The sequence below is a fragment of the Haemorhous mexicanus genome, chromosome Z (genome assembly GCF_027477595.1).
Source record: "Haemorhous mexicanus isolate bHaeMex1 chromosome Z, bHaeMex1.pri, whole genome shotgun sequence".
Taxonomy (NCBI): domain Eukaryota; kingdom Metazoa; phylum Chordata; class Aves; order Passeriformes; family Fringillidae; genus Haemorhous; species Haemorhous mexicanus.
Window position 1 is genome coordinate 7,016,521 of NC_082381.1, and position 25,251 is coordinate 7,041,771.

Here is a 25,251-nt window from a genome sequence, read left to right on the forward strand (position 1 = left end):
GGAAGGGGCTGAGGGAGCTGGTCAGAGGCTGGACTCCATAACCTCAAAAGCCTTTCCCACGTGATTCACTTTGTGAACGTAAATCACTTCAACCGAGACATATTTCAAGGCTCTACAATTAGAGATCTACACAGGATGCCCGATTGCGTCTCAAGGCTGTCGTTTTAAGACTGAATTTTAAAAGCACTACGTAATCCAGACCTATATCCCACCCAGCGAGTCCCTTACAACGCCAACGTGGCGCTGCCGAAATCCCGCCCGCGCCGCCTTTATTTATAAGCGTGCGGAGCGAACCAAGCTGAGACGGCAGTATGGGGGTGCCACCCCCCCGCGAGGGGCCGTTGGACCCGGCCGAGAGAGACGTGGCATGGCGCGGTGGCGGCGGCCCGGAGGATGCTGGGAGTTGAAGTCCGAGGCAGCGCCGGTCGCGGCCTCCCTCCGTGTATCCCTGGGACGGGAAAGGCCGGAAGAGACAACACGGGACGGGGGGATCGGTCTCGGTGAGGGCGCTTTTGGCGGCGGGAGGAGGCGCCGCGTAGTCACCCGTGGTTCCCGGCGGCGGGGAGGAGCGGCCGGAGGGCTGGGCCGGGCGGTGCCGGGGCCCGGAGCGGCTGCGGGAGGTGCGGGGCTCGCTCCTCGTGTTCTGACCCGGCGCGTCCTTGCAGCGGCTCCTGCGCTCCGAGGGCTGCCAGCAGCGCCGGGCTCCGAGGCTTGCTGTGAGGTGAGGGTCGGGGAGCAGCACCGCGCAGAATTCCCGGTGCGATTTATGCCGGTGATAAATCGCTGGGTCGCCGGTGCTGTCGTGCTCCTGCCTCAGGCCGGGTTTCCTCCTGCGTGGAGAGTCTGGGTGCCGGGTTGTTCGGAACCTCGGGGCATCGAATTCCAGCCCCGCAGAGAGGATTGGGAGTGCTGGTCTGGTAAAATATCTGCGGCTTCATCCTCACCCTCGGGAATCTGTTAATGCCGGATGGAAATGGTGCTTCAGGAGATTTGTTGCTTTATTGTGGTATCTCTGGAGGCACAATTTGCTCTTCGTGTGATTTGTTTGGTTTTATTATCGCATAAAACCCCCACATTATTTCTCTGGGAGAATAGCTCTGAAGGTGCTGGAGCTGTTGCATCACGCCTTGTGATAGCCATGCCTTGGAAAAACGCTGGGTGCGGGTTGTTGGAATGGGCTGGGACTGGCTTTTTCTTTGGTGCTGTTATTTCATGGTGTTAGGCAGTTCAAGGTGTAGTTCTGCTGCTGCAGCCATCACTGGTGTGGGGGGTTTTGAGAGGGTTTCGTGACGCTGAAATATTTGATAGCAAAGGGAGGAGGCGAGGGGGTGTAGTTTGCTGCAAATCCTAAGGGTTGGCAGTGGCGTGAAAATGTGAGATAATTGCCATTCTAAGGATTGTGATAAGGTCAGGCAGGCTTTGGAAAAATGGAGCTGGCTGGGTTTATGTCTGTGGACTTAGTCAGCACCAGGGCAGGCCAACAGCCCTTGCTGTCATGGCTTGTGTTTGCAGCTGTCCTGCTGTGTGTTAGTTCTCATACACGCTGGTGAAAAGGCTTCTTTGGTGTTGCTTTTTGGGTTTTTTTAAGGTGAAAAAGTTATGCAGGTGTTGTGGTTAATATAATTTATCTGGTGAATATGGAATCACTGAATGGTTTGGGTTGGAAGGGGCCTTAAAGATCATTTTGTTCAATCCCTTGCTATGGGCAGGGAGACTTTCCACTGTCCCAAGTTAGGCCTGTCCAGCCTGGCCTTGGACACTTCAGGGATCCAGGGGCAGCCACAGCTTCTCTGGGCATCCTGTGGCAGGGCCTCAGCACCCTCACAGTTAAGGATTTCTTCCTAATATCTGACTTAAACCTACTCTCTTTTAATCTGAATGTTTTTCACTATTTACTGATAGTTCAATACATCAGATTCTGCATTAAGCTTTACCATGAAGCATGTAAACTAGCACATTGCACAGTTATTTTATTTGTGGGTTTTCTAGCTTATGTCACATCTTTGAAGTGCCCATGTTAACTTGGAGGAAGCACAACTTAAGCAGAGCTCCAAAATAAGAAGTGCACAGTACTGTTTACCTGGTGCAATCAGTTTTGTTGTGGATTGGGAGGAAAGTTGACTTAGCTTCAGTTTCCTCCTCTAAGGCCTTAATCATGAAAAGTTATCTGCCACCTCAGTTTCAAGTCAAGGGATCACTTCACACACAAGTGCATTGTTTGAGGTATGACATGAGTAAAGAGCCCAAAGTCTCAGAAATCAGGTATAGGAGAGTTCTGGGGGTTGGTTTGTTGGGGTTTTTTGTGCTGTTTATCCCCTCTCCTGATTACCTCTCTTTAAGACTTTGGACTTTGGAACAAGTTGTTCACACGAGGTGATTAAACTGATGGCCTCTCTGTGCACTTTCTTTGCACAGAGAAAAGTGATCTCCTTAGTGCTCTCCCTTTCTAAAGTGAGGGGAAAAAAAGAAAAAAACACGAAGAACTTTTCACATGAAAGTTTTAAATGTACTCAGGGTCCAGTTCTGGTTTGGTTTAATTTTTTCATGAGTGTTGCCATTTGCTTGGTGTTAGCTGTACCTTTTTCTGGACAGTTGTCAGCGTGTGCTGAGCCATGAGCAGTGTCTGCAGCATGTGAAAACTTAATTAAAAGTTATGCCGACTGTGATTAAAGTCAAAACGTTTAGTGACATTTCAATTTAGTGTTCCAGCTTAGTGGTTGTGTTTCATTTTAGGCTCTATTTAGAGAGCAGTTTCCTCTCTTAGTGTGCGTAAATATATTGTGGTTTCTTTTTGTAGGTTTGGGGGGGGGGGGTGATGTTTGTTTTTGTTTTGGTTTTTTGTTTGTTTGTTTGGGATTTTTGCTTCTTTTTATTAGAAGGAGCACCTACTGAAACATAAGAAGGGATCAATTAAAGATGAATGGAAATACATCTCATTATAAACTCTGAAGTATAGGTGATTCTAGATGATGAGTTTTTATCCACATGAAATTTGCTAATCTCCATTTGTAGGTAATCTTATCATTAGTTGTGAATGTCTGTATTTTAGAGTAATAACCTGAAGAATGCTTTTGAAGTGTGGTTAAGTCATTAAGATGATTGCAAAATATTAGCACAAATGTAATTACTTTCTATTAAACTAAAGTGAAAAGATTAATAGCTTGCCATTTTAGTCTCTAAATCAAATTATTTACTTCCTGATTTTAGCACAAGCCCTGTTAAAAATTTCAGTCAGAGCTTTAGTCTGGTTTTCCATTCAGTATACACAGCCCAATTACCTAGTTTGAGAATTAGGTTAATGGCTGAGATTTTGTTTTAGATTAATGGATGAGGTTCAGCTGGTGAAAATCGGTTCTAGAGACAGACTTTGTGGGTGTACTGTATTTCCTTTGTGTAATATGAGGATTTAGCATCATCCTTATAGTGTCTTCATTGTACTGAAAAGGGTTTTTTTAAAAGAAAATAATTGGTCAAACAAAATTCATGCCTCTGCTTCCTAAAGCGTTTGTTTTAAGGATGACTGATCACTGGAGATGCATTTTTCCTACATTTCTCATCACCGTATCCCTACTTTTTTATTCCCATATGTAAACAAACCAGGATTTCCTTCTAGGAAGACGTGGCATTATCGAATTTGCAGTTTCTAGTCACAAATCGCTAGATGGCAGTACTGATATTGTTTTCACCTAAATTCCATGTGCTTCACTTTCCCTGTCTCTGGGTTTCTCCTTTGCCCCTTCAGGTTAGTAACCCAAAATATTCTAGTTTTCAAGAAAACACTAAAGTCACTTCCTCAAGAAGTTAGGCTGAGTTTCCAGGTGCTCCCTGTTGCAAATGTTGTATTTGTGGCTTGAATTATGAAGAGTTATAATAATAAGTTAGAGGGTTTTTTTTCAAATCATTGAAAAGACAGCCCAGTTCTGCACCCAGCAGCCATTAAGGAATTGTAGGCTCATCCTACTGGGAAACTTTCCCTGCATCTCCCCTGAGGGAAACTGGGAACCCCCTCTGGGATTTCTATTGAGGACTGAACACATCAAATAGATTTCTTGGGTCCTTTTTTCCATGGTTTTCTCCTTCCACCTATTTCTCACACACAACTGGTTTTGGGTATGCCAGTTATGTTCATAAATATCCTGTAGGATCATTTCAATAATTTGTGGTGCTGGGTTATTTCAACACTGTGAGTTATTAGCTTTGAGTTACTCATTGTGCTTTCTGCTTTCCTTTTGCCTATTCCTGTGCCTGGTCTTTGCCCTTTTTTTTTTTTTTTTCTTGAAATTATTTACTTTTTTCATAATGCAGTACCTGCAAACCACAAGTGGATCATGTTGAAAAATCAGTGTACAGAAAACTGTTGTTTGTGCAGGCTCCATATGGAATTACTGAATTACTGTTTCTGTCCTTAATCTTTCTTATTGTGAAGTTAATAGCAAAAAACAGCTACAGAGTTATTTATGTTTCTACTATCACCTGATTTTCCAGATGTCAGGTGGCTTTTTGGGGACTTGCCCCTCCTCCTACCACCCAGCACCACCACTGTAATAGATTTTCTGAAACCTTGAAAAATTCTTGCACAGAGTTTTTGGAAAGTTTCTCTGGAATTTTACCAGTCATTCTGCATGGCCACAGAATTTGAGTAGTAAGCACCTCTCAGCAGCTTTTAATCATGGAATTGGGTGAAATCAAGCAGCACATTGGAAGAGCCTCAAAAAATGTTTCTAGGTTTTGGTCAGTGATTACTTTAATTGCACAACAGAAAATTCTTTCATCCTTTGCATTGTATAACTAGAAGAATAACTTAAGAAATACCTCTGTGCAGAGGAATGCAAACTCCTGTAGACTGATTAAAAGACAAAAATCATAAATTGCAAGTTTCTGCCCTTAGTAAAGTTTAATGGAAGAGTTTGCTTTTTTCTTTTTTTTTTTTTTTTTAGATGATGAGATGTACTTTGCAAGGACAGTCTGTTCCCCACCAGGCAGTTACTGACCCTTTCATCCCATCTGAAGAGAAGCCTTTAAGTGAATTAGAGATGTTCAGAACCCAAAATCCATCTGTCATAAGAATTTGTTGAAGAGTACTGCACATAAGCCATGCTGACTTGCTTTCCATGGCTGGGCTGAAGCATTTAATCCTGAATCACTTAATGCAGATCATACTAATTTGTCAGAGGGTCTGTGGCTTCTACTGTGTGATTTTGATGCTCTCATTTGTTTTGGGAACTCTTAGTGCACTTGTGAAGACTGACATTGATGTTCTGCTCTCTGGATTTTTCAGTTTGGTAATAATAGTCATTTTTACTTCACATTAAACTAAGAGTTGTATGTATCTTTGAAACAACGATGAGAGAATAAGGAATTTTTACTTTTGTGTTTTAAACAGAGGAAAGCCCCTATATTTTTCTAAGTGGAGCTCTTTTTTATATATATGTGAGTATTTTTATTCAACATATTAGTTAAGCCTTTTCATCTGTGGATTCTGAAAGGGAATAAGCTGGCAGTCTTTAGTAGCCACTGATGTAATGGATATGGTAGAAAACATTTTGAACCTATCTATTTTTTATATATATAATTACTTTAAACAAGACTTTTATTTCAGTAAAAGTTCCTTATGGACTGCTGCCTCAGGGAGTGGTACAGGTAGTTTACCAGACTTATGAAGAACCAGGACTTTTTGTAAGCTGCTGCTGTACTGAAATATGTAAAATCTCTTGGTGTTCATGAAAATCTTAATTTTTCCACTTTTCTGAGACTTTTTACATTAATACTGTTAATTTTTTTAGAAGTAGTACATTTTAAAGCTTTACTCAGGTATGTCAAAAGATTCTCCGAGCCTTCAAATAAAAACCAAAGCCTTTAATTACTTCCACTTCTGTTAAGATCACCAGAGAAGTCTGGTGTATGGATTTTACAGGAATTGGTTATACTGCAAAACTTGGTGTCAGTATAATTTTAATCATGCTGGAAGGTCCTGGTTTGCATTATTACAGCTCAACAATGCAGCAGAATTGTACCCTGTAGTTAAGTTTTTCTTGCAATGGGGTATGGGGTTTGTGATGTGTTATTACTTCTCTATTATTATTCTTCTAAGTACTACCAGTATATTTTGGAAGCAGTAGCTAGGCAGGCACAGTAAAGTTTTTAGAAAGAGTCTGGGAGTTTGAGGTGTTATCACAGTTCTAAAAATAAAGGGAAGATACAGGAGAAGGGAGACAAACTGGATAATTTTGTACTTGAGACAAGTCAGTGGTTTTCTTTTTTTTCCTAGAGTTGGTATTTGAATTATCTGCTCTGTTCAGGAATGTAAATAACTGTGTTGTGGCCTTTGTATTCGAATTTAAAATCTTTTCCCTTTTTTCTCAAGACGCTTTATATATTTTTTTTTCTCGTCACAGCTTTTTGTAGCTGAAGGAAGATGATGGAAGAGAGTGGGATAGAGACGACTCCGCCTGGCACACCCCCTCCAAGCACAGCAGGGGAGGCTGCCGCTGCTGCTACGCCTGTCACTTTAGGTGCAGAAACCTTTATTCAGTCTTTTGAAGCACTACAAAGCCAGTTGCAATCAGCATAATTGCAGTTCTCTTTTCCAGGTTAATTGGAAGGATTTAAATTGTTTCTTAATCTTTTAAATGGGCTCCTCATCTGTAATGCATCTGATATCGCACAGAATATTTTTAGCAGTTTTTTTATTCTTGAAACTATTGTAGGAAGTGATGTGGATGCTCTTGTATTTTTTAAGGATGCAAGGCTAGGGAAATAATGCCTTCCACTATAGACCACAGTTAGATGAGCAGCATAGAAGGGAGTTAAAACAGATTTACAGTCCTCCAGGAAGTAGTGGTAAACCTGAATAATCACTTGTGTTTTAATACTGATAGAATCCCAGAATGGTTTCGGTGGAAAAGGACTTGAAGACCATTTTGTTCCACCTGTGCCATGGTAGGGACACCTTCCATTATCCCAAGCTGCTCCAAGCTGTATCCAGACTGGCCTTGGGCACTGCCAGGGATCCAGGGGCAGCCACAGCTGCTCTGGGCATCCTGTGCCTGCCCACCTTACAGGGAAGAATTCTTCCTAATACCTTCCCTAAATCTGCCTTCATCCAGTTTAAAGCCATTCCCCCTGTCCTGGCACTCCACCTCTGTCAAAAGTCCCTCCAGCTCTCTTGCAGCCCCTTTAGGTACTGGAAGGTGCTCTAAAGTCTCACTTGTGAGGGGTAATCAGAGCACTTTTTCTGATTTTTTTCAAGATTCTGAACACCATATTTGAATACCAGATACCGAATTTTTTGGCAGATGTGGCATTGTTAAATCAGACTTGTGCAGTCTGTTTTGTCAGATGCTAAAGGAGGAATATACTGAGAAGATCTCAGCCCACAATGTTAAATGAGTTACATAGTAAAAGGTTTTGTTTTTTTTTTTTAATTAAAACTGTGGAAATATAACCTGTGATGGAGCAGTTGCTTTAGCTAGGATGAAAATGGATGCTGGAGCAGGCTTGCCAGAGATGTTACCCACATACATAATGTACTCACTGCCTCATTCATACACAAGCAAAGAAACCAGAGACAGAAGTGCATGAAGTGTGCTTCAGGATGTCATCAATAAAGTTCCTTTTATAAGAATGATCCTTAAATAGTGTGGTTTTGGCAGTATTTTCTACTTACATAGGGAGTAACCATGAAAGATTTAATTTTTTTTTTTTTTTTAATGTGGCAGAAATTTGCTGGCCACCAGTGGCAAGGTCTCTTAAAAGAGTTGTGGTAGTTAATGTAGACGTGAACTTTTTTTAACAAAAAGTCTCAGATTTGCTGATGTTTTGTGTGCTGATGGGAGACTGCCAGCAGTGTACTACACCTAGTTGATATTTTCAAAAAAATACGCATTCATGATTTGTCTCATCCAGGTAAAGGTGACATTTCAACAAGGACTGATAGAGGAAGTACTTTTGTAAGAAAGTCAAGTTTTTGAGAAACCATTTCCAAAATTGATATTTGGAAATAACTTCCATCATTTTTCATTCCTGCAGCCAAAACCAGTACAAGTTTTGCATAAAAGCTGTCAGATCTGTAGACATCAACCTGCAAAGAGAATTTCCTGACATGTGTGAACATCTTCCAAACTGTTTCCGTGGGATTTGAGCACACTCATACAAAATACAAAAATGCAGCACGTTCATCTTGCAAGGGCAATTGATGGACATCAGGGAAGATGAAAATTTGCCAGCTAAATTCCAAGGAAAACTTTTGTCTAGTTTATGGGTGGAAGTGGGAAATGAATAGCATGGTACAGCAAGCACAGCCAGCGAGGCAATTCCTCCATGTGGATCTCTGTGAGGTGTTTCTTCAGCCCTTAAACCTGAGCATCAGAATAGTCTGAATGTAGAATCAGACCTTTAAATTCCTGCACCATGAGGAGTTAAACCAAGATGTAAGAATTACTGAGGTTGCACTGCTCACCCTAAAAAGTTACTGTCGATGATTGTATTATATAGTATGTTAACCATTATTAATGAACTGTATTATTATATTGATAGTATATTATCAAAAAAATTTCCAGTGTAAACAGAAAATGTTTTGTACTCTTATGAATTTTTTTTCCTTTGTCTTTATCTCATAATTTTAAAATTTCTATTGTGTGTGTTTTGTAATATACATGACATACCATACAGTGGTACATGTAAACAGTATATAAATAGCTTTTACATGGGCGAATGGATGCTCTTTTTTTTTTTTTTTTTTTTTTTTTACTGATGGGTGTGTGTGACCAAGTTTTGAGACCATGGCATTAGTGTGATTTGCATATGATTTGACCGTGGTGTTTAGGCTGAGGCCAGTGAGATGCTTAAGCTGGTTTAGCATGTTACGCCATCAAAAAGGGCAATTTCTGTTTTTCTGACTTAATTTCTGGGTTTAATTTGGTTATAGACAGGAAAATTGGCTTATCCAAGGATCGGCTGAGGCAGGGAAAGCAGAGGGATCAGGGAGATGAGTGCCAGAGAAGAGAGGGCTGCCTTAGGTTCAGTCCTTTTTCCAGTGCCACACCTCTAAAACAGCTCCCACCCTCCCAGATATTAAGAGTGTGTGTTTATCCTGAAGATGAGCACTTTCTGCATCCTCAGTTGATGCAGCAGTCACTCAGGAATAACAGAGCTAGCTAGAAATTTTTGAGGCAGGTTTCAAATGCTGCAAATTCAGTAGTCAGATATTAACTTGCCTTTTTAAACTAATGACAGGTAGGGTCATGAAGGAAGAGATGTGTCCTACAAGATTCTGTCACCAAGGATTAAGTGCCATTGGTGCTGTGTGAAAACTTAAGCAGAAGTTTCAAATTCACTTCAAATGAAAAAAAAAAAACCCTGACTTGTTAGTCTGAACAATTATATAACTGAATCATTGAAATAACGCTTGTAAAATTCTTTTTTCTCTTTTTTTTCCCCTTTATTTTTGTAGCTTTTTCCAGCCCCCTTGCCACACCAAGCATGCCATCTTCTCCTGCCTACTCACCATCCTTGCCAGCTGGAGTGTCCCCAGTTCCTCCTCCCATGATGACCTCGGCCTCTCTTCCACTTGTGCCTTCTGCCACCATTTCTACAATTGCACCACCCCAGAGCCCTGTCCCACCTCCTGCTGCCCCTGCAGCTTTCAGCACTCCCGTGTCCCAGTTCTCTGCTCCTCATCCTCCTCTGAGCTCTGCTGCTGGCCCTGGCCTTCCCGCACCTCCCACTGGTCCCCCCATTTCAGGGTTTTCCATGTCTTCCACCTATGATATCACCAGAGGTCACGCAGGCCGAGCACCTCAGAGCCCACTGATGCCTTCATTCTCTGCACCTCCAGTCACAGGTAACTCTTTGTTCATTTACTGTCCTGTTCGTGGGACAGGCTGAGCACATCCTTAGTTGCTTATTATTCTTTTGGGTATATTGAATTAATTAGTTGTACTTAGAAGAAGGGATCATACTCTTAATTAATTAGCTGACTCCAAAGAAGGTAAAATAGCCTTTAAAATACACTCATGGTCCAGGACAGAGTCCACTTTAAGTTCTGGTGGAACTCAGGTTCACAGGAAGATCTTTTGCTTGAGGACTTTTATTTTTGTTACCTTGCACACCAAAGCCCAGCTTTCCTTCAGCTCAGAGAGCCACCTTCTAACATTATGTTTCCCCAGAATGACAATCACAGGCTGTAAACTCATAATTTTCAGGGTTTTGTTCTGAAAATCTGTCTCTCAACAAGCTGTCACATGACACCAGCTTCTGTTTTCTTGTTTCCAGCCACGAAATTGCATTGGGATAGCTAAAAATACATAATAATAATGCATACCTTCCATGCAGGCAGTTGCTGTGGTTGCTGAACTGATGTAATTTTCAACTTGTAGAATGGAAACTTCTCTCCTCAGCTGCAGTTGGGCCAAGCTTTTATTATTACTGGCGATATCTCTTTTAAGTAGTCTGTATTAGGAGGATGTCTAAAAAGAGCTATCAGTTGTGCAGGATAAAATAAAAATAACTCTCAATTAAGGCTAGTGTTGGAAAATCTGTTAAAATAAGCTTGAGTAATGGGGCAAAGGGTCTGATTTTGTTTTTCTACTGTTTTAGTTTATTTTGTTTTCCTTCGAAATATGTAATATGTATTCCTCCTTTTTCTACTACTATTGATTTTTAGCACTTGCTGTTAGAAAATTTACTTTTTCTGTTGTATGAGAACATTCCTATGCCTTTGTTCAGAAACTAACACTTGTCCCTCTCTTTACTGAGAGTTTATTATGAAAATTTGAATACAATAAAAAGAACAGCTTTTAAATTAGTGTGATAAGAAAAAGAATAATTGTTTAAATTTGTACATAATATGCAAGCAGCCTCAATTTTCTTAGCAGATACGATTGCATTCATTAGATCTGCTAGCCTTTAACAAGCAGAATTGTTCTTATGCCTCCAAGAAGTGAAGTGAATTTGCCTGGAATTGTTTTATTCTTCCTGCTGTTATCCTGTTAAACAATTGCATGTTGCTTCAATATAACAAATTAAACCCTTGTGTTTTATATTTCTCTCTTACAGGTGTTTTGGCAGATCCCATTACTCAACAGGCAACTTTCTCTTCATCTTTGTCTCCCGGGGCTGGTTCGGCAATCACTTTTCCTGAGGAGCACGAAGATCCCAGAGTATCTACTGCCCAGAGTGGAGCACCTGCTGGAGGAATCTGGGGGTTTATAAAGGTAGGGGGTTTGTCTGTTACCTTCATGAGGAATACCCATTTGTATTGACTATAGGAAGACATATTGCACTCTGTAAGTGCATGCTACTATAAGTAATTTTTTTCCCCAGCCTCATGTGCAAGGTGGCTGTTTTTAACAGTGCTGTTTGCTGAAACTATGCTTTTCATTTTTCTCTGTATAGAAGAGAGGGGACTGTACAAATGCAGGTGTTCTAGATCAGTTTTGATTGCTGTGATAGGAACTTGTGATAAAGCCTGTTCCATATGGATATGTTCTTAAACGAGACAAAATTCTAGAGTCTCAAAGACCTGAAAGGTATTTTTTACTTCACAAAGACTGTATGCAGAAAAAGGTAAGTCTTTTTTACCTTACCTGAAAGTTTTGCATATCCCATTTATAACTTCCTAATTAACTGAGTTTGATTCCTGTGAGATGCAAGTCATGCATGTTCTATAACAATCAAGTTATAGTTTGTCTTTTTTCAAGGACAGACAAGCTACATATTTTTTCAATCCCAGAGAAGCATCTAAGGTATTTTGTAAGATTAGTCTGCTAGAAGGTGTGGAATGTACAGGATGGAACAGATACTCCCTTGTGATGCCATCTAATCAGACAGAGGAAATAAGCAGCAACATCAGCTAGTAGAATTTCATTAGCCTGTAACCTTTCTGGAGCTGTAAGAGATGCTACATTCAGTAGCATCATGAATATTGTGGTAAGAAGGTCTGAGGGCTGTACATCAACACTGAGCTGTCTTCAAGAGCAGCACCACATTCTGTCCCATCTCATGCCGAATGTGAAGGAAGAATAAAGGAGATTATTGTCCCAGTGCACTTGAAGAATTTTGGTTTTCAATCCCTTTTAAGCATGAAAACCTGGCAGAAGAAGTTGTGTGTGACATGGCAGACTGAACCCTCTGTCTCTCCAGTGATACAGTCTTAAAGAGGGAGATTAATTCTCCATCAGTACCCTGAGAGCAGAATGCTGCCATTTTCAGGGAGAAATGTTTCTCATGATCTTAAAAGCACATTTTCTTTTTCTTTGAGTAACAATGTTTTCCTTTCATTCCTTATATTCCTCCTAATATTTACAGTAGGTGGCAGTGTTGTAGAAGAGAACGTTTTACTTGTAACATCATTCTTCATCCCTTCTTTAGAGTACCAGAGCTTTCAATTGCAAATTAATTGAAAAGCCAATCTTACCCACATTTTAGTGCTGCCACTAGGATCCAGAAGGTGTCCTGTTTCTGTTTATGGAGCATTAATAATCTGTCTTACTGACTCCAGTAATAAAGATTTTGGTTGAAGTATCAAGCATTCCATGTGCTCTGTGTGTTCAGTAACCACGTCTTGAGAATTCCTTAAGTGAAAGAATGAGGAATCATTAGTTATACTGAAACCATCAAGTTCATGATGTATGTAATGTCACATCAGAGAATGTGCTTTTTAAAGGTGAGCCAGAATCTGGGACATGTGGTGGTAATTTTTACAGAAATGCATCCTGAATTTCCTGTTGAGGAGCTCATGCAGTAGTTGCCACACTTACCTTTATTTCTGTTGTTGAAGTAATTTGATACACTCTTTTTTCCTCTGGTGGTGTTAAGAAATTATACACCTTCCTTTCAGCTTTCCTTCAAACTCAGTAATACTGAAAACTGTGACAATCTAAAATTAACAGATTAATGGTCTGGAATCAAATGGGACTGTTTCAGTTTCTTCAAAGATGCCTGAGCAGTCCCATTGCAGTTCCAAGACTGATTTCCACATAATTGTTGCAATAACCTAATGTTTGGGATTGGTATTAAAAATATGGATTGTTTCACCCTGTTTGTACTGGGCGGATGAACAGCATAAAGGCATCTTCCACAGGTAGAAGCAGTCTCAGTGTTCAGAAACCATCTGTATAATGACTTTATATTAGTTGGGCAGCCAGGATGCTAACTGGAGAAGCATTGCCTGGCTTTGCAAGGGCTGTTTCTGCACTAATGAGGAAGGTAATATTTAAACCTGAGGTAATAACAGAAAAGCCATGAACTGGTAGTCATATCCTGCAGTGTTTGTGCTGAGTAATGGACAGCAGATGTTACAGAGCAGCTTAATATTTTGTTTTTTTAACTGTAACATTTTGAATTTCTTGAGGAGAAAAAAAAAAGCAACCCAGAAAATAATATGGAAATGTATTTGCTTAAATTTAGGGTGTAGCTGAGAATCCCATGGTGAAGTCTGTTCTTGACAAAACCAAGCATTCAGTGGAGACCATGATCACAACGCTGGATCCTGGCATGGTTCCATATATCAGTGAGTGTTTATGATAAACCATTAAATATTGCCTGTAAATCCTGAAGAAGCTACTGCAATAGGCATTACTTGTACACTTGAAGTGTAAAAGCGTTTCAGTTACAGCTTGCAAATTAACAGGAAAGAAAAGCTTTGTGTTACATGTTTTATTTTACTGGAGGACACTGCATGTCACATGTAGCTGACCTGAGAGTGAAATAAACAAACAAAAGGCACCAGTTGTCCAGGGTGGTGGTTTGGTTTTGGGTTTTTTTGTTACGGCTTTTTTTTTTCCTAGCAACCTGATAAGCAGCTCTCCTTCCTAGGTGTGCCAGTACTGACCTTGTTCTGTCTCTGAAAAAAGCTGGTCAGGAAACAGCTGAGAAGAAACCATTAAAATTATTTTTTTATTATTTTGTCTTCCTGAGATTTTTTTTTTTCAGCTGAACCTATTAGGTGAACCTGCTAACTGCTGCTACACCTTTGTACTAGTGCAGAGGACAGGGGAAGATGACCTAATTATTGAGTAGTAGTTAATTGTTTTACATTTAAGGGAAAATCTCCCAGCAGCTGTCTAGTGAGGAGGGAGTGGGAATAAAACCAGTGAGGCCAGCCAGCAATGCCTTCTAAAGGTATTTGAGAAGAGTAGCAGGATGCAGGGCAAAGCTACAGTAAATGTTGATTTATGCACAATTTGACAAAGTGTATTTAAGGTTTCTATTGCAGTCATCACTGTCCCTTTTTAGAAGCAGGATCTGTTGGTATCCTGGGTAGTTTGACACAGTGTTTGTTGACAGAACAACTTTATCTGGAGGAGGAAGTAATACTAATAAAATGCTTGGTTTGTAGGATTTAGGTTGAGTAAACTAAGTCAATGGTTAGCTCAAAGCTCTCTAAAGTCCTGTTAGAAGGGAGAGCAGCTGTATACATCTTGGCCATTTATGTACGGCATTGTTTTTGTAGTTTCAGGTTGTGAAAATAGGGCAGAGGTTTGTAAACTTAGCCTGTATTTGCTTGTAGAAATGTATTCTACAAAAACATGTCCTCAGCAATAGCCCTTCTGTCTGCTCTCCCTCCATTACTGCAATGCCAAAGGAATTTCATGTTCCTCTTGGCAAAACCTGAAATTAGCAAAGCTTCTGGATGAGGTGGTTGAAATCTTCCCCCCCCCGCCCCCCATCTGAACAAATAGTATTTCTGTAATCTCTTTCTTGAAAAGAGCTGAACTGTTTTCATTGGCACATGGTGAAAATGTTATCTGAGCTGCAGTCCTGGAACAGACAATTTCTCTCTAGGCAGGAAATGGTCACCTCATAAGCATAAACAACAGTACTTTTACAACACAAGACATCAGGGAATCTTAAATTAAATATGGAACTGTCATTTCAGTTTATAATGCACAAAGTACAATGAAATTTCACAATCAAGTTCAGGTGTCAGAGCTTAACTTGATGTAAGTGTTGTGCCCCTGAATTTACCAGGGTGCATCTAGTTTTTACATTTTATACTAGATTTTGTCACAAAAGGTTTCTTTTAGCCCATGTAATATCTTTGTTTCAGTTCTGTAGTATCTCTGATGAAAAAATGATATTTTATGATCCATAATACAAAAGGACATATTCTGCATTCTGCAACCAGACATGAGGCACAGTTGCTATTCTTAAAACTATTAGGCAGTAATTTACTAGATATGCTATGGATTAGTTTTTGACTTCATTAAAAGCTGTTGAACAGTATTTCTGTTCCTGAGCAGTCAGGCAAGGCTAACTTCAGTAAAAGCTTGCAGTCAATTTTAAGCACTTGTTTAATTATGTTAAATTGATTTATATCAAGAAGTAATCAATGAAAAAAGAGACTCTCAATTATTTTTAGTCCGGTAGTTGCACAGCATTTAAAACAATTGCTCCAAGTTCAGTGATCTGTACAGCTAATTCCATTCAGCAAAGCAATTGATAAATAAAATGATAAAAAATCACCCTAAACCCCCAAAGTAGTATGTTTTACTGCTGTTCTAGCCTATCTGGTGATTATTTATAAAAATAAGATGATTCCTGTAACTGAGGTATGCTGAAAAATAAGAGCCAAAAAGTTTATTGTTTTTTTCATTAAACTTTAAGCTTTGCGTTTACCCTTATCAATGGAGGAACTTTCCTTGAATCAGGATAAATACTGCAAACTCTGTAAGCCCATGTGGTTGATGCATTTTACTTGGCCAGCTTTCTCTGATGTCATATTCCACTTTTGAGGAAAGATTTATCTGTTCTTGAGAAAGCTGCTCACAGTAGGGATGGGTTTTATGATGTGTTTCTGCACAGTAAAAGTGATCCAGCTGTGACAGACAGATGTGAGGTGTGGTTGAGTCTTCTGTGGTAGTTTTAGATTTCTTTTAATTAATGAATTCTTTTGTTTCATTATGAGAAAGTTCAGTTAAAGTTCATGCTTCTTTATGGAGGTAGAAACCTACAGGAAATGTTTAGAACTGTGTACAAGCTTTTTGGTTCCATAGGTATTTAATATCTAAAAAGAGCAATAAAATTACACTGAAGTTCACATTCCAAGGACAGCTAAAAAGTAATGGGAGTCTTTCTTTTAAATCTTGTGTAATTTGGCAGCTGTTCACTGAATTTTATGACCTGCATCAGTGTTCTTGAACCCATTCATAAGAGTTTGCAATATTCCTTGATGCTTCACAGGACACCAAAACATCCTTGGAAATGGATGTCTGAGTTATTTTCCTAAAGTTCTGTGAATTATCATCTCGAATGAGTGGTATGATTTTTTTGGGGTGCTGAACTTGAAAATAGGTCAGTTCCTGCTGCCTGTCTTTCACCCTTGTATCCCTTAGTTATTCTTTCGAATTTCAGTTCCTAACTTAAATGACTTCTGCTTCATGGAAGAATTATTGTCCAGTGCATAAAAAGGAAAAGAGCAGCTGGAGAAGGTGTAGAACTGTTTGAACTGTGCTGCAATGGGAAGGAGGAATATTCCATGCATGGATGTGTTTTTTACAGATCACTTTGCAAAACTATTTTGCAGGAACTGGGGGAGAGCTGGACATAGTGGTCACTTCTAATAAAGAAGTGAAAGTTGCAGCAATTCGGGATGCTTTTCAAGAAGTCTTTGGGATGGCTGTTGTGACTGGAGAGGCTGCACAGTCCAACATTGCACCACAGCCTGTGGGCTATGCTGCAGGCCTAAAGGTAAGCTGATATCTAGTAGTAGCTAAGAGAAATTCACTCAAAATTGTCTCATTTTCTGTAAAGTGAAGGTCAATTTCTGGGATAGCTAAATATTTTCTTGGGGGATTTTTATTGGTGTTTTGGTTTTTTGTTGTTTGTTTGTTGGGGTGTTTTCTGTTTGGTTTTTTGTTTTGGTTTTTTTAGGCTTGAGGGGTTTTTTGTTGGTTCATTGGGTTTGTTATTTTGTGGGTTAAGGGGTTTGGGGGTTTTTTTGTCTTTTTTTCCTCAAATTGGATCATTAGATCCAAAGCTCTCTCTTTGAAATATTTTCTAGATTTCTTGCAAATGCATTTTCAGCAAGTGAAGAATTCCTGTGTCAGTGCATTATGCCATTTATGTCAATTTCCTTGTACTGTCGTTGATTGCCATCACATCTTGCATACATTGTGCTATTACTGTGGCTTCCAAGTATATTAGACATTTTTTGAATAGTCTGTTACCAGCACATCATGTTGGAAATGTTAGAAATTAAAAGTCTCCAAGATTGCTTTTTCTCCCACTGATTCTGTAGATCAAAGACAGTTTGATTAACACTTGATCTTTCTGAACAAACCTGTGTTCTCTTTGAAAAATAAGAATTCCCTGTGCAACCTTGCAAACTGCTGTGCCACCCTAGAGGAGTGGTGAGCAAAGGTTGCTTCACCAGTTCTGGCCAATAAGTGGAAATCCCGAAAACAGCTGTTTCATCCTCTGTTTACTAAATGTAAGCAAAAATTCATGAAAAAGGAAGCCTTTCCCCCTAACTGTTGTGGCAGTGTTTGCAGAGTAAAGCCTGTCCTCATAGCAGTGCATTATCTGATGCAATTTTATATTGAGATAAAGGAAAATAATGTTCATGTTCCTTTATTTGTTTATCTTCTGCAGTGTATTGTATTTTTCTGTTACAACAGTTTTCAGGGGAATAATTCCTGTGTGTTAGGTGGATGTGTAACACAAAAAATGTTCTTTCGCTTGCTCTTACAAAGTTGGTGCAAAGCTCTTAAAGACTCTAATCCCGAGAACTCTGAAGTTGTAGAAATGTCAAAGTAACACAAATATATACTGATGCTTTAAATGAGAGTTAAAACCATGACAGGTTAGGAATTCTTGTCACAGTTTAGGAATTCTTTGCATGCTACCCTGGGTATTTTTCTTGGAATGTAGAAAAACCCAAAAAAAAAAAAAAAAAAAAATTAATTAGCTTTATCATAGGTTTTGTTACTGTTTGGGATTCCTGGCCTTCCACTAGTTTGGGTTGTTGTGTTTTTTTCCTATTGAGTCATTTTGAAAAATGTGTTCAGGGTTCTTTTGGGATTGATCTGCAAGCATAGCACTAAGCTGTGGTTCATAGTTTTGTCTAACAGCTTGTGTTGCCACTCAGGGAGCCCAGGAGAGGATAAACAGCCTGCGCCGGACAGGAGTCATCCACGAGAAGCAGCCTGCTGTGTCAGTGGAAAACTTCATTGAGGAGCTGCTTCCTGACAAGTGAGAGCCTTGCATTTTAATTCCAGGAGGGTGGGGACACATTGGGAATATTCCTTGTAAGGAGCTGGTGGCAGTTTGAGAGGGAGAAGGAGAAGGAGAAAGAACCAGAAGATTCGTCTGAAGTATTTTGAGTATTTTGGCAGGCTTGGTTTTGGTGATGATGTTCAGTTTTTTGTCCAGGCTTCTTGAGAAATTAATATAAAGAAATCCTTGTCAGGTTTTGTAGATTGACAATGTAAAAACACAGTGAAGTGAGCTGAAAAAATTAAGAAGCTGTAAAATTTAGAACTTGTGCATTGTTGTGTGCATCCTCCCTTCTCTCTCTGAAATTGTATCAGAAGAGATATTGGGAGATATTCCAGCGTTTAGAACAATATGATTTTATCAAACGCTGTATTTTCTGTTTTCCTTTCACTGAGAATAATTATTGCATCTAACTTGAACTGCACAGACACAAAAATGCTGTTTCAAAATGCATTGCAACTTGATTTTGTAACATGTTGTTTGACAGGCAGTTCTTGAAGCAGCTTTATAATTCAATGCCAAAACATTAGGGACAGTGCTGTGTTTTTCTTTATACAAACTTAAATAGTTTTCTTCCAGTGTTGACCATGCTTGTACATATCCAAAGGAGAGGAGTTTCAAGTAATCATCCACACTACTAATAATGTATATCATAGTTAATCCTCTTTGAAAAGACAATAAAATATCTGAATCAGACTAGATGGAAATAAAAGCTAAACAAAAATTAAAACTTCTTTCTACTCCTATTTACTTTAGAAAATTCCTCATTTATATTGCACTAAAAATACTAAATTAAAAAATAGAGCAAAAGGAGAGTATTTGTCAAAAAAATAAATAAAAGCCTATCACATGGATAAAAATGCAGACATTAGAAAACAAGAAAATACCAGCAACTTTGTTATCAATTGGCAGCAAGTTATATTTAACCATGAAGCTTTCTCAGTAGTCTTTAATAGTTGCCAGTCAAAGCATTCCAGTGCTCTATTCCCTGCTACAAAGATGATGGAACTGCTTCTTCCTTTCTGGCTCCACTAAACTCTTACCATGAGGTTTATGTGGCCTAGACAGGCAGAAATGTTTCCCTGAATAAATAATTTAAATTATTGCTATAGCATTAGACTTTCCAGAAAATCTTCTGAATGTAGAACATGAACGATAAATAGACAGTTTTCTTTAAAACTGTTAGGGAAGGTTATTTTAATGAGAAATGTTCTTTGAAAGATTGAATGAAAACTGTAGCAGAATACCTGTGGCCAAGGGATTATGTCTGCCCACACCCACCCCTCCAGATCTTTTTTTTTCTTTGATTTGTAAGTTTTGTGTAATTTGTATTTCTGTGTATTTTATGCATTTTACATGCCATATACATGCACTAATATGAGAGATGGATGGATGGATGGATGGATGGATGGATGGATGGATGGATGGATGGATGGATGGATGGATGGATAAAAGGATGGATGGATGGAAAGTGACATAGGCAAATTTCACTTGCAAAATACCACAACAGTTTGATGAGTTTCCTTATTAAATTATTACTGCTGTTGTAATAGAGCTTGTAAAATGTTCATAATTCAGCTTCTAGCATGTTGGTTTTCACCAGTGTGATACTCAGTACTCAGAAATAAAACAATTTGCACATCACTGCAGGTGGTTTGACATTGGATGTCTGATTATTGAAGATCCAATTCATGGAATTCACCTGGAAGCATTCACCCAAGCAACACCAGTGCCTTTGCAATATGTTCAGCAGGTGAGAACATATTTTCAGGTTTTTTCTTTTTCAGTTTTCTTACCAATTAACAAGTGAGACATAAGACTGAAGTTTTAATTTTAATTATGATGTTAGTTCTTATTGGGAGTTATTACACTTAAATGTTTTCATTTATAAAATGACCATACAAAATATTTTTGCATCATGTTTATGAATTAATCTTTAGACATTTATAGTAAAGCTTTTCCTGGTCAAGAGTCTCATTCTGCAATATCTGTCACTTTGGAGCACAAGTTTTACTCTCCTGTTTAAGAAGAAGAAATACTAACCAAGCAGGCAGCATGCTGTACTCTCTGAAAACTCTTTCCCAAAACCAGAAGCTTTCCCATTTTCCAGATCAATACTTGGACTTAAGTCCCCAGTGAACACAGAATCCCACATAAAAGACAACGCTGATTACAAATGTACTATTTTGACAAGGATGTAAAATTCTGAGATCAGAATATTTAAATATTGGAAATACTGTTGTTCATTCGAGTGGAAATAATGGGGTGAACTGCAGTACTGTGCAGTTCTGAAATACCACCAAAAGTAGTTTTTCTGGAGGTAGTTTATTTTACTTTGGGCACAGACTGGGAATTACTCCAGCCACTGCATGTTTCGTGACAGCAGATATGAGTAATTCTTCTGTTAACTCTGGCCTGAAAATTCTTTTAAAATAAATGTTTTCATGAAGAATTTATAACCAGAACTGTTGGGGGTTTGATCCTCAAATGTTGTTTTGGGAGAACAAACAGTAACTTTTTTCAGTAACACCAGGTTCTGAATGGCTGAAATTTGTGTGGTGGTATTCACAGGAGTCCCAGGACGAGGGAAGAAAAGAGAAGCTTGACTCCATGTTTCAGAAGGCTGATTTATTATTTTATCATATCTATTATATTAAAAGAAAATTATATATATTAAAACTGTACTAAAAGAAAAGAAGAAAGTATTTCATCTGAAGGCTAATAAGGAATAGAAAGGAATGGAATGATAATAAAGTCTTGTGACTGACCAGAGAGTCCAAGACAGCTGGACTGTGATTGGCCATTAATTAAAAACAACCACATGAGCCCAATAAAAGATGCACCTGTTGCATTCCACAGCAGCAGATAATTATTGTTTACATTTAATTTCTGAGGCCTCTCAGCTTCTCAGGAGGAAAATTCTAGCAAAAGGATTTTTCATAAAATATGCCCGTGACAAATTTGCTTCTCACACCCTTTAATTTCCACATGGATCTGTGGGTACAAGACGATCCTTGCAAAACTCTGTTAAATCTGACAACAGACACAAATCTACTAATACCAAACTGTTTCAGTAATCGCTTCTCAAACTTTTACACGCAGGCCAAGAGCCTGACCCCTCAGGACTACAGCCTGAGGTGGTCAGGGCTGCTGGTGACGGTGGGCGAGGTGCTGGAGAAGAGCGTGCTGAACGCGAGCAGGACGGACTGGCACGCGGTGTTCACGGGCATGTCGCGCCGGCAGATGATCTACAGCGCGGCCAAGGCCCTGGCAGGGATGTACAAACAACAGCTGCCACCCAGGACCGTGTGACAGCAGGGACACCCTCACGTCAGGAACGCCGGGTTTGATGCTAGGATGGAAGTGAAAGCCCTGTGTTCCCATCCTCAGCAACGCAGATTTGTGATTTTAACTCTAAACCGTCTCTGCTTCTTGAGAAGTGAAGGTGATTGCCAGGAATGGAAGTGAGCAATTGCAGTTTTTAGCTAATGTGTGATTTCCAGTATGATTCATAAAACAAGCCTGTATTTATGACTGCTACAGGCAGCATTGCAGTTTTTCAACTGGAATGTGCTGTGGTGTGACACCTTACCAGCCATTTGCTGAGACAGTTAGTTAGTATTCTTTCTAAAGGGGATATTTGTTTAGCTATTTCTATTATATTAGTAAACATGTTGACAGCATAACATGTATGTTATATATGGATTTCAATCCAGAGAGACTACCTTCTGTATTACATGTGGTTTTTGGGGCATGTGTTTAGGGGATACTTACCACCTCCTTGGGTTGGTGTCTGTATGTAGTTCTCAGGAGTGATGCCAAGTAGTCTCTACAGCACCTAAGAGTGAGCTGCTGAAGAAGAGCACAAATCCATGCCCTATTAGTTGAAGTCGTTGCTAAATAATTCTGAATTCTCATTTTCTGTGCTGCATCTTTCTGCTTTTTATGTAGCTGTAATTGAATTCGTGGCCAGCTAGAGAACCACAGACAAAATTTCAAGTTGCTTCAGTGGGTTTTAGATCAGGTACTGCATTCCCCACATAAAATCATCTCAGTAGCTTCAATAACATGATTTACTCCAGTGCTTCCAGACGTCATCTGTTATGTGTAATTATGTAATTTTTTCTGTGTATTTACAGTTGTCAGTAATTTGATTATGGAAAACGGTCATGTGTGTATCACTTGCTTTGCTATTCTGCATTTTCTCAACACTTTTAAGTCTAAAAGCTTTCATGATGTCATGAGTTCACTCTTTCTTATGTAAGTTTTGAATGGTGTCTGATTTTTTTTGTGGCTATAAATATCTTCCATCCATGCTAACACAATGTTAAATCTTAACTTAGAAATATGGAAGTAATTGTGAAGAAAATATTTTGGTAATACTTTTTTAAGAAACAAAGAATAAACAAATACTTTTTGTTTGCCTTAAAGAAGCAATTTTTCAGCTTGTATTGGTCAGCGTTTACCTTTCTTAGATGCTTTCAGAGAACATTTTGTATACAGTATACTGTTAAGCCAGCTCATATTTGTACCCAGTGAAAGCCTGTCTATTTCCAAGAAATATATTTGGCCTTAATTGGCTTACTCTGTAAAGAAGTTGAATAAATGTTTTCCCTAGAGAATTGCATCTATTTTAAAGGCTTGGTTTTTATTACAGATGGTGAACATCTTTATTGAAGTTGTATTTGCATGGTCAGTTTGCAGATTTGTCACATACTAAACAAGCAAACAAGATCCAGCTCTCAATCTTGAGGTCCCTGATTGAGACTGCTTCTTACTCTGTTAAAACAAAAAGGTGATACAAGGAGTTTTCTTTGTCATTATGCAGCAAAGGCATCTTTGCTTTTACTGTAATTCCTGTAATAAGTTGAATGCTGCTGCTTTATCCCCTGCTTACAGCATCTGTGATGCAAAGGAGGAGGACATGAAGTCATCAGTAGATTTAGGTGCCCTGAAAATTAAAACTGAAGAGGAAAAACCCTTCTCTTTCTCCCTTTCCTGTCCCTGGCCTTCACTTTTTTAAGAAGTGAGAGGAGTAGAGGAAGACAATGTCATCAAGTGAAATGTTCTTCCTCTGGCTCATAAGAGTCTCGTGATTTATTTTTGACAGCTCCTAGAAGAATAAAAATGGTGTAGCTTTGTAACTAATTAGTTCTTTCCCTTTGCTTGTGTATTGAAAAGTAACATCCTCACATGAACACCACAAGCTCAGCTTCTTCCTGAGAGGCCAAGGGAAGGAAAAATGTCTGGACTATGATCTGGGAGGCTAAAAAGTTGGAAATTGCTTCCTGCATTTTTCTGGAGGCCTTGCTCAGGCTCTGAGTTACATGGATAAATTCTGAACCATATTATGAAGACAGTTCAGCTTTTTAACCACCCCAGGGCTGTGTTGTGGCCAATAACAAGAGAGAAAGCTCAACAGGGCATTAAATTTATACACAGATCAATTTAGAAAAGCAGAGACATTTCAGACATGTAACTTTTGTTACATCTCTCAACTGCCACATCATGGCAGGGGGTAACTTGTAGGTGCAGCCACAGAAGCCATTTCTGCTGAGTTCACTCCAGTGTGAGTGTCAGAAGAAATCATAAAAACTACTAAATGTATTACTATTATACTCCCATTTTTAAACTGTTTCACATAAAAAAACAGTCAAGCTCTTTGAGTTGGCATTACATTAAGATCTGTGAGGTCCTGAAACTGAGATTCTTGAAAATGCTGGGAAAAAGCTCTGCATTTGGTGCTGCTTTTGTTGAGAGGTTACTTCTCTGTTCCTGGCCTCAGTTTTTCATCACAGCACTGCTCAGAACATGGCTCTGAGATGAGAAAAATTATGGAAAAATTATGAGAAAAGCCATGGATATAAAATTCCACACACATTTCTGTTGAAATTATTCTGACAGCTTTCACCCAGCTGCCTCTCTCAAAATTGGCCCTAAATGTCTGTGAAGGGATGGGGCATGTGGGGCCTGATGGAACAGAAGTTTCAGCTTGGTGGAACCTCTTGGTCCAAAATCAGGAACAAAACAGCCTCAATAACTGCCCATACACTTTCCAGAGTGTTCTTTAACAAAAGGCTTTTAGAAAAAATAATACCAGTCACCTTTTTTAGACACTCCCCCCTCACTTTGGGCAAGATAGTGAGGAATGGCAGAAGAGGGCAAAGGAAATAACAGAGAGTGGAAGGATGTGAGAGCAATCAGGGAGTGCCAGAGAAATAGGAACATCTGGTGAGTCCTGAATGCAGGAGGTGGTACAGGGTAGTTGAGAAATCAGGAATATGGAATAACTTGTGTCTGATTGTCAATTGTGGCCAGCTTCAGAAGAGCACAAACATGCAAATCCTGCAGCAGAGACACTTAGCACAGGTGTGATTCTGTATCTCTAATGAAGTTTACAAGCTTCTTTTGATGTTTACCCCTCCATGCAGCATAGGGGAGGTTTTTCAGGGGGTGTTTTTAAGGTGGGAGATTTCTGAAGGATTTCTGTAAGTATGAACCCCTGAAAATGAGAATTTTTTTAACAATTCTTAAGGATGTTTGTAAAAGAATCCCCTTCTTTTACAAAATAGTAAACTTTTCAGATGAAAGTAAGGAATTTTCACTGAATAGTGTTTACTCTGCAACATAGAACTCTGTGTGTTTAGTTTACAATTACATTTTATAATTTTGAGCAAATTTTTAAAACAAAAAAAAAAGCTTTTGTTTATTTTCTACTGTTAGCAGACACAGGAACATGTAGTAAATTAGAACATGCTCTATCCCAAGAAAAGTTGTTAACAGACTTAACAGCAACAGTAAAATAGCTTCAGACTTGATTAATTTTCTGATGTGAATTTTAACTACCACACTTCTGTTTGTAACCTGTATTTCAAGAACTCATATTTTCAAATCCTGAATCTTGGAATCATTTGGCTTTGACTTTATGGCTTTGTTCCATCTGTAGTTACATAATTCAGGAAAAGAATTCACCATCACAAAACTAATGGTGAATGGATTTCCAGTTCCTAAAAGAAAAAGAAAAAACCAATTGGT

General features: G+C 39.1%; 1 protein-coding gene across 2 annotated transcripts; it reads left to right on the forward strand.

Annotated features, from left to right (window-relative positions):
- Positions 1 to 361: 361 nt before the first annotated feature.
- PRRC1 (proline rich coiled-coil 1) lies at positions 362 to 22,843 on the forward strand. Of its 2 annotated transcripts, none has more exons than XM_059837214.1 (9): positions 362 to 500; positions 6,396 to 6,512; positions 9,452 to 9,841; positions 11,056 to 11,213; positions 13,408 to 13,510; positions 16,526 to 16,689; positions 18,089 to 18,192; positions 19,867 to 19,969; positions 21,319 to 22,843. In XM_059837214.1, the coding sequence occupies exons 2-9, from the start codon at positions 6,416 to 6,418 to the stop codon at positions 21,526 to 21,528; spliced, it is 1,329 nt and encodes a 442-aa protein (XP_059693197.1). In that variant the 5' UTR covers positions 362 to 500; positions 6,396 to 6,415; the 3' UTR covers positions 21,529 to 22,843. The 2 variants fall into 2 exon arrangements, with proteins under 2 accessions (XP_059693197.1, XP_059693196.1); XM_059837213.1 differs by lacking the exon at positions 362 to 500 and adding an exon at positions 578 to 721.
- The last annotated feature ends 2,408 nt before the right edge of the window (positions 22,844 to 25,251 follow it).

Excerpts from the sequence above, each read along its gene's own strand:
- PRRC1 (XM_059837214.1), top strand. The coding sequence starts at position 6,416 with ATGATGGAAGAGAGTGGGATAGAGACGACTCCGCCTGGCACACCCCCT. Across the intron at positions 9,842-11,055 it reads CTCTGCACCTCCAGTCACAG|GTGTTTTGGCAGATCCCATT; the intron begins GTAACTCTTTGT and ends TCTCTCTTACAG. Across the intron at positions 16,690-18,088 it reads GCTATGCTGCAGGCCTAAAG|GGAGCCCAGGAGAGGATAAA; the intron begins GTAAGCTGATAT and ends GTTGCCACTCAG.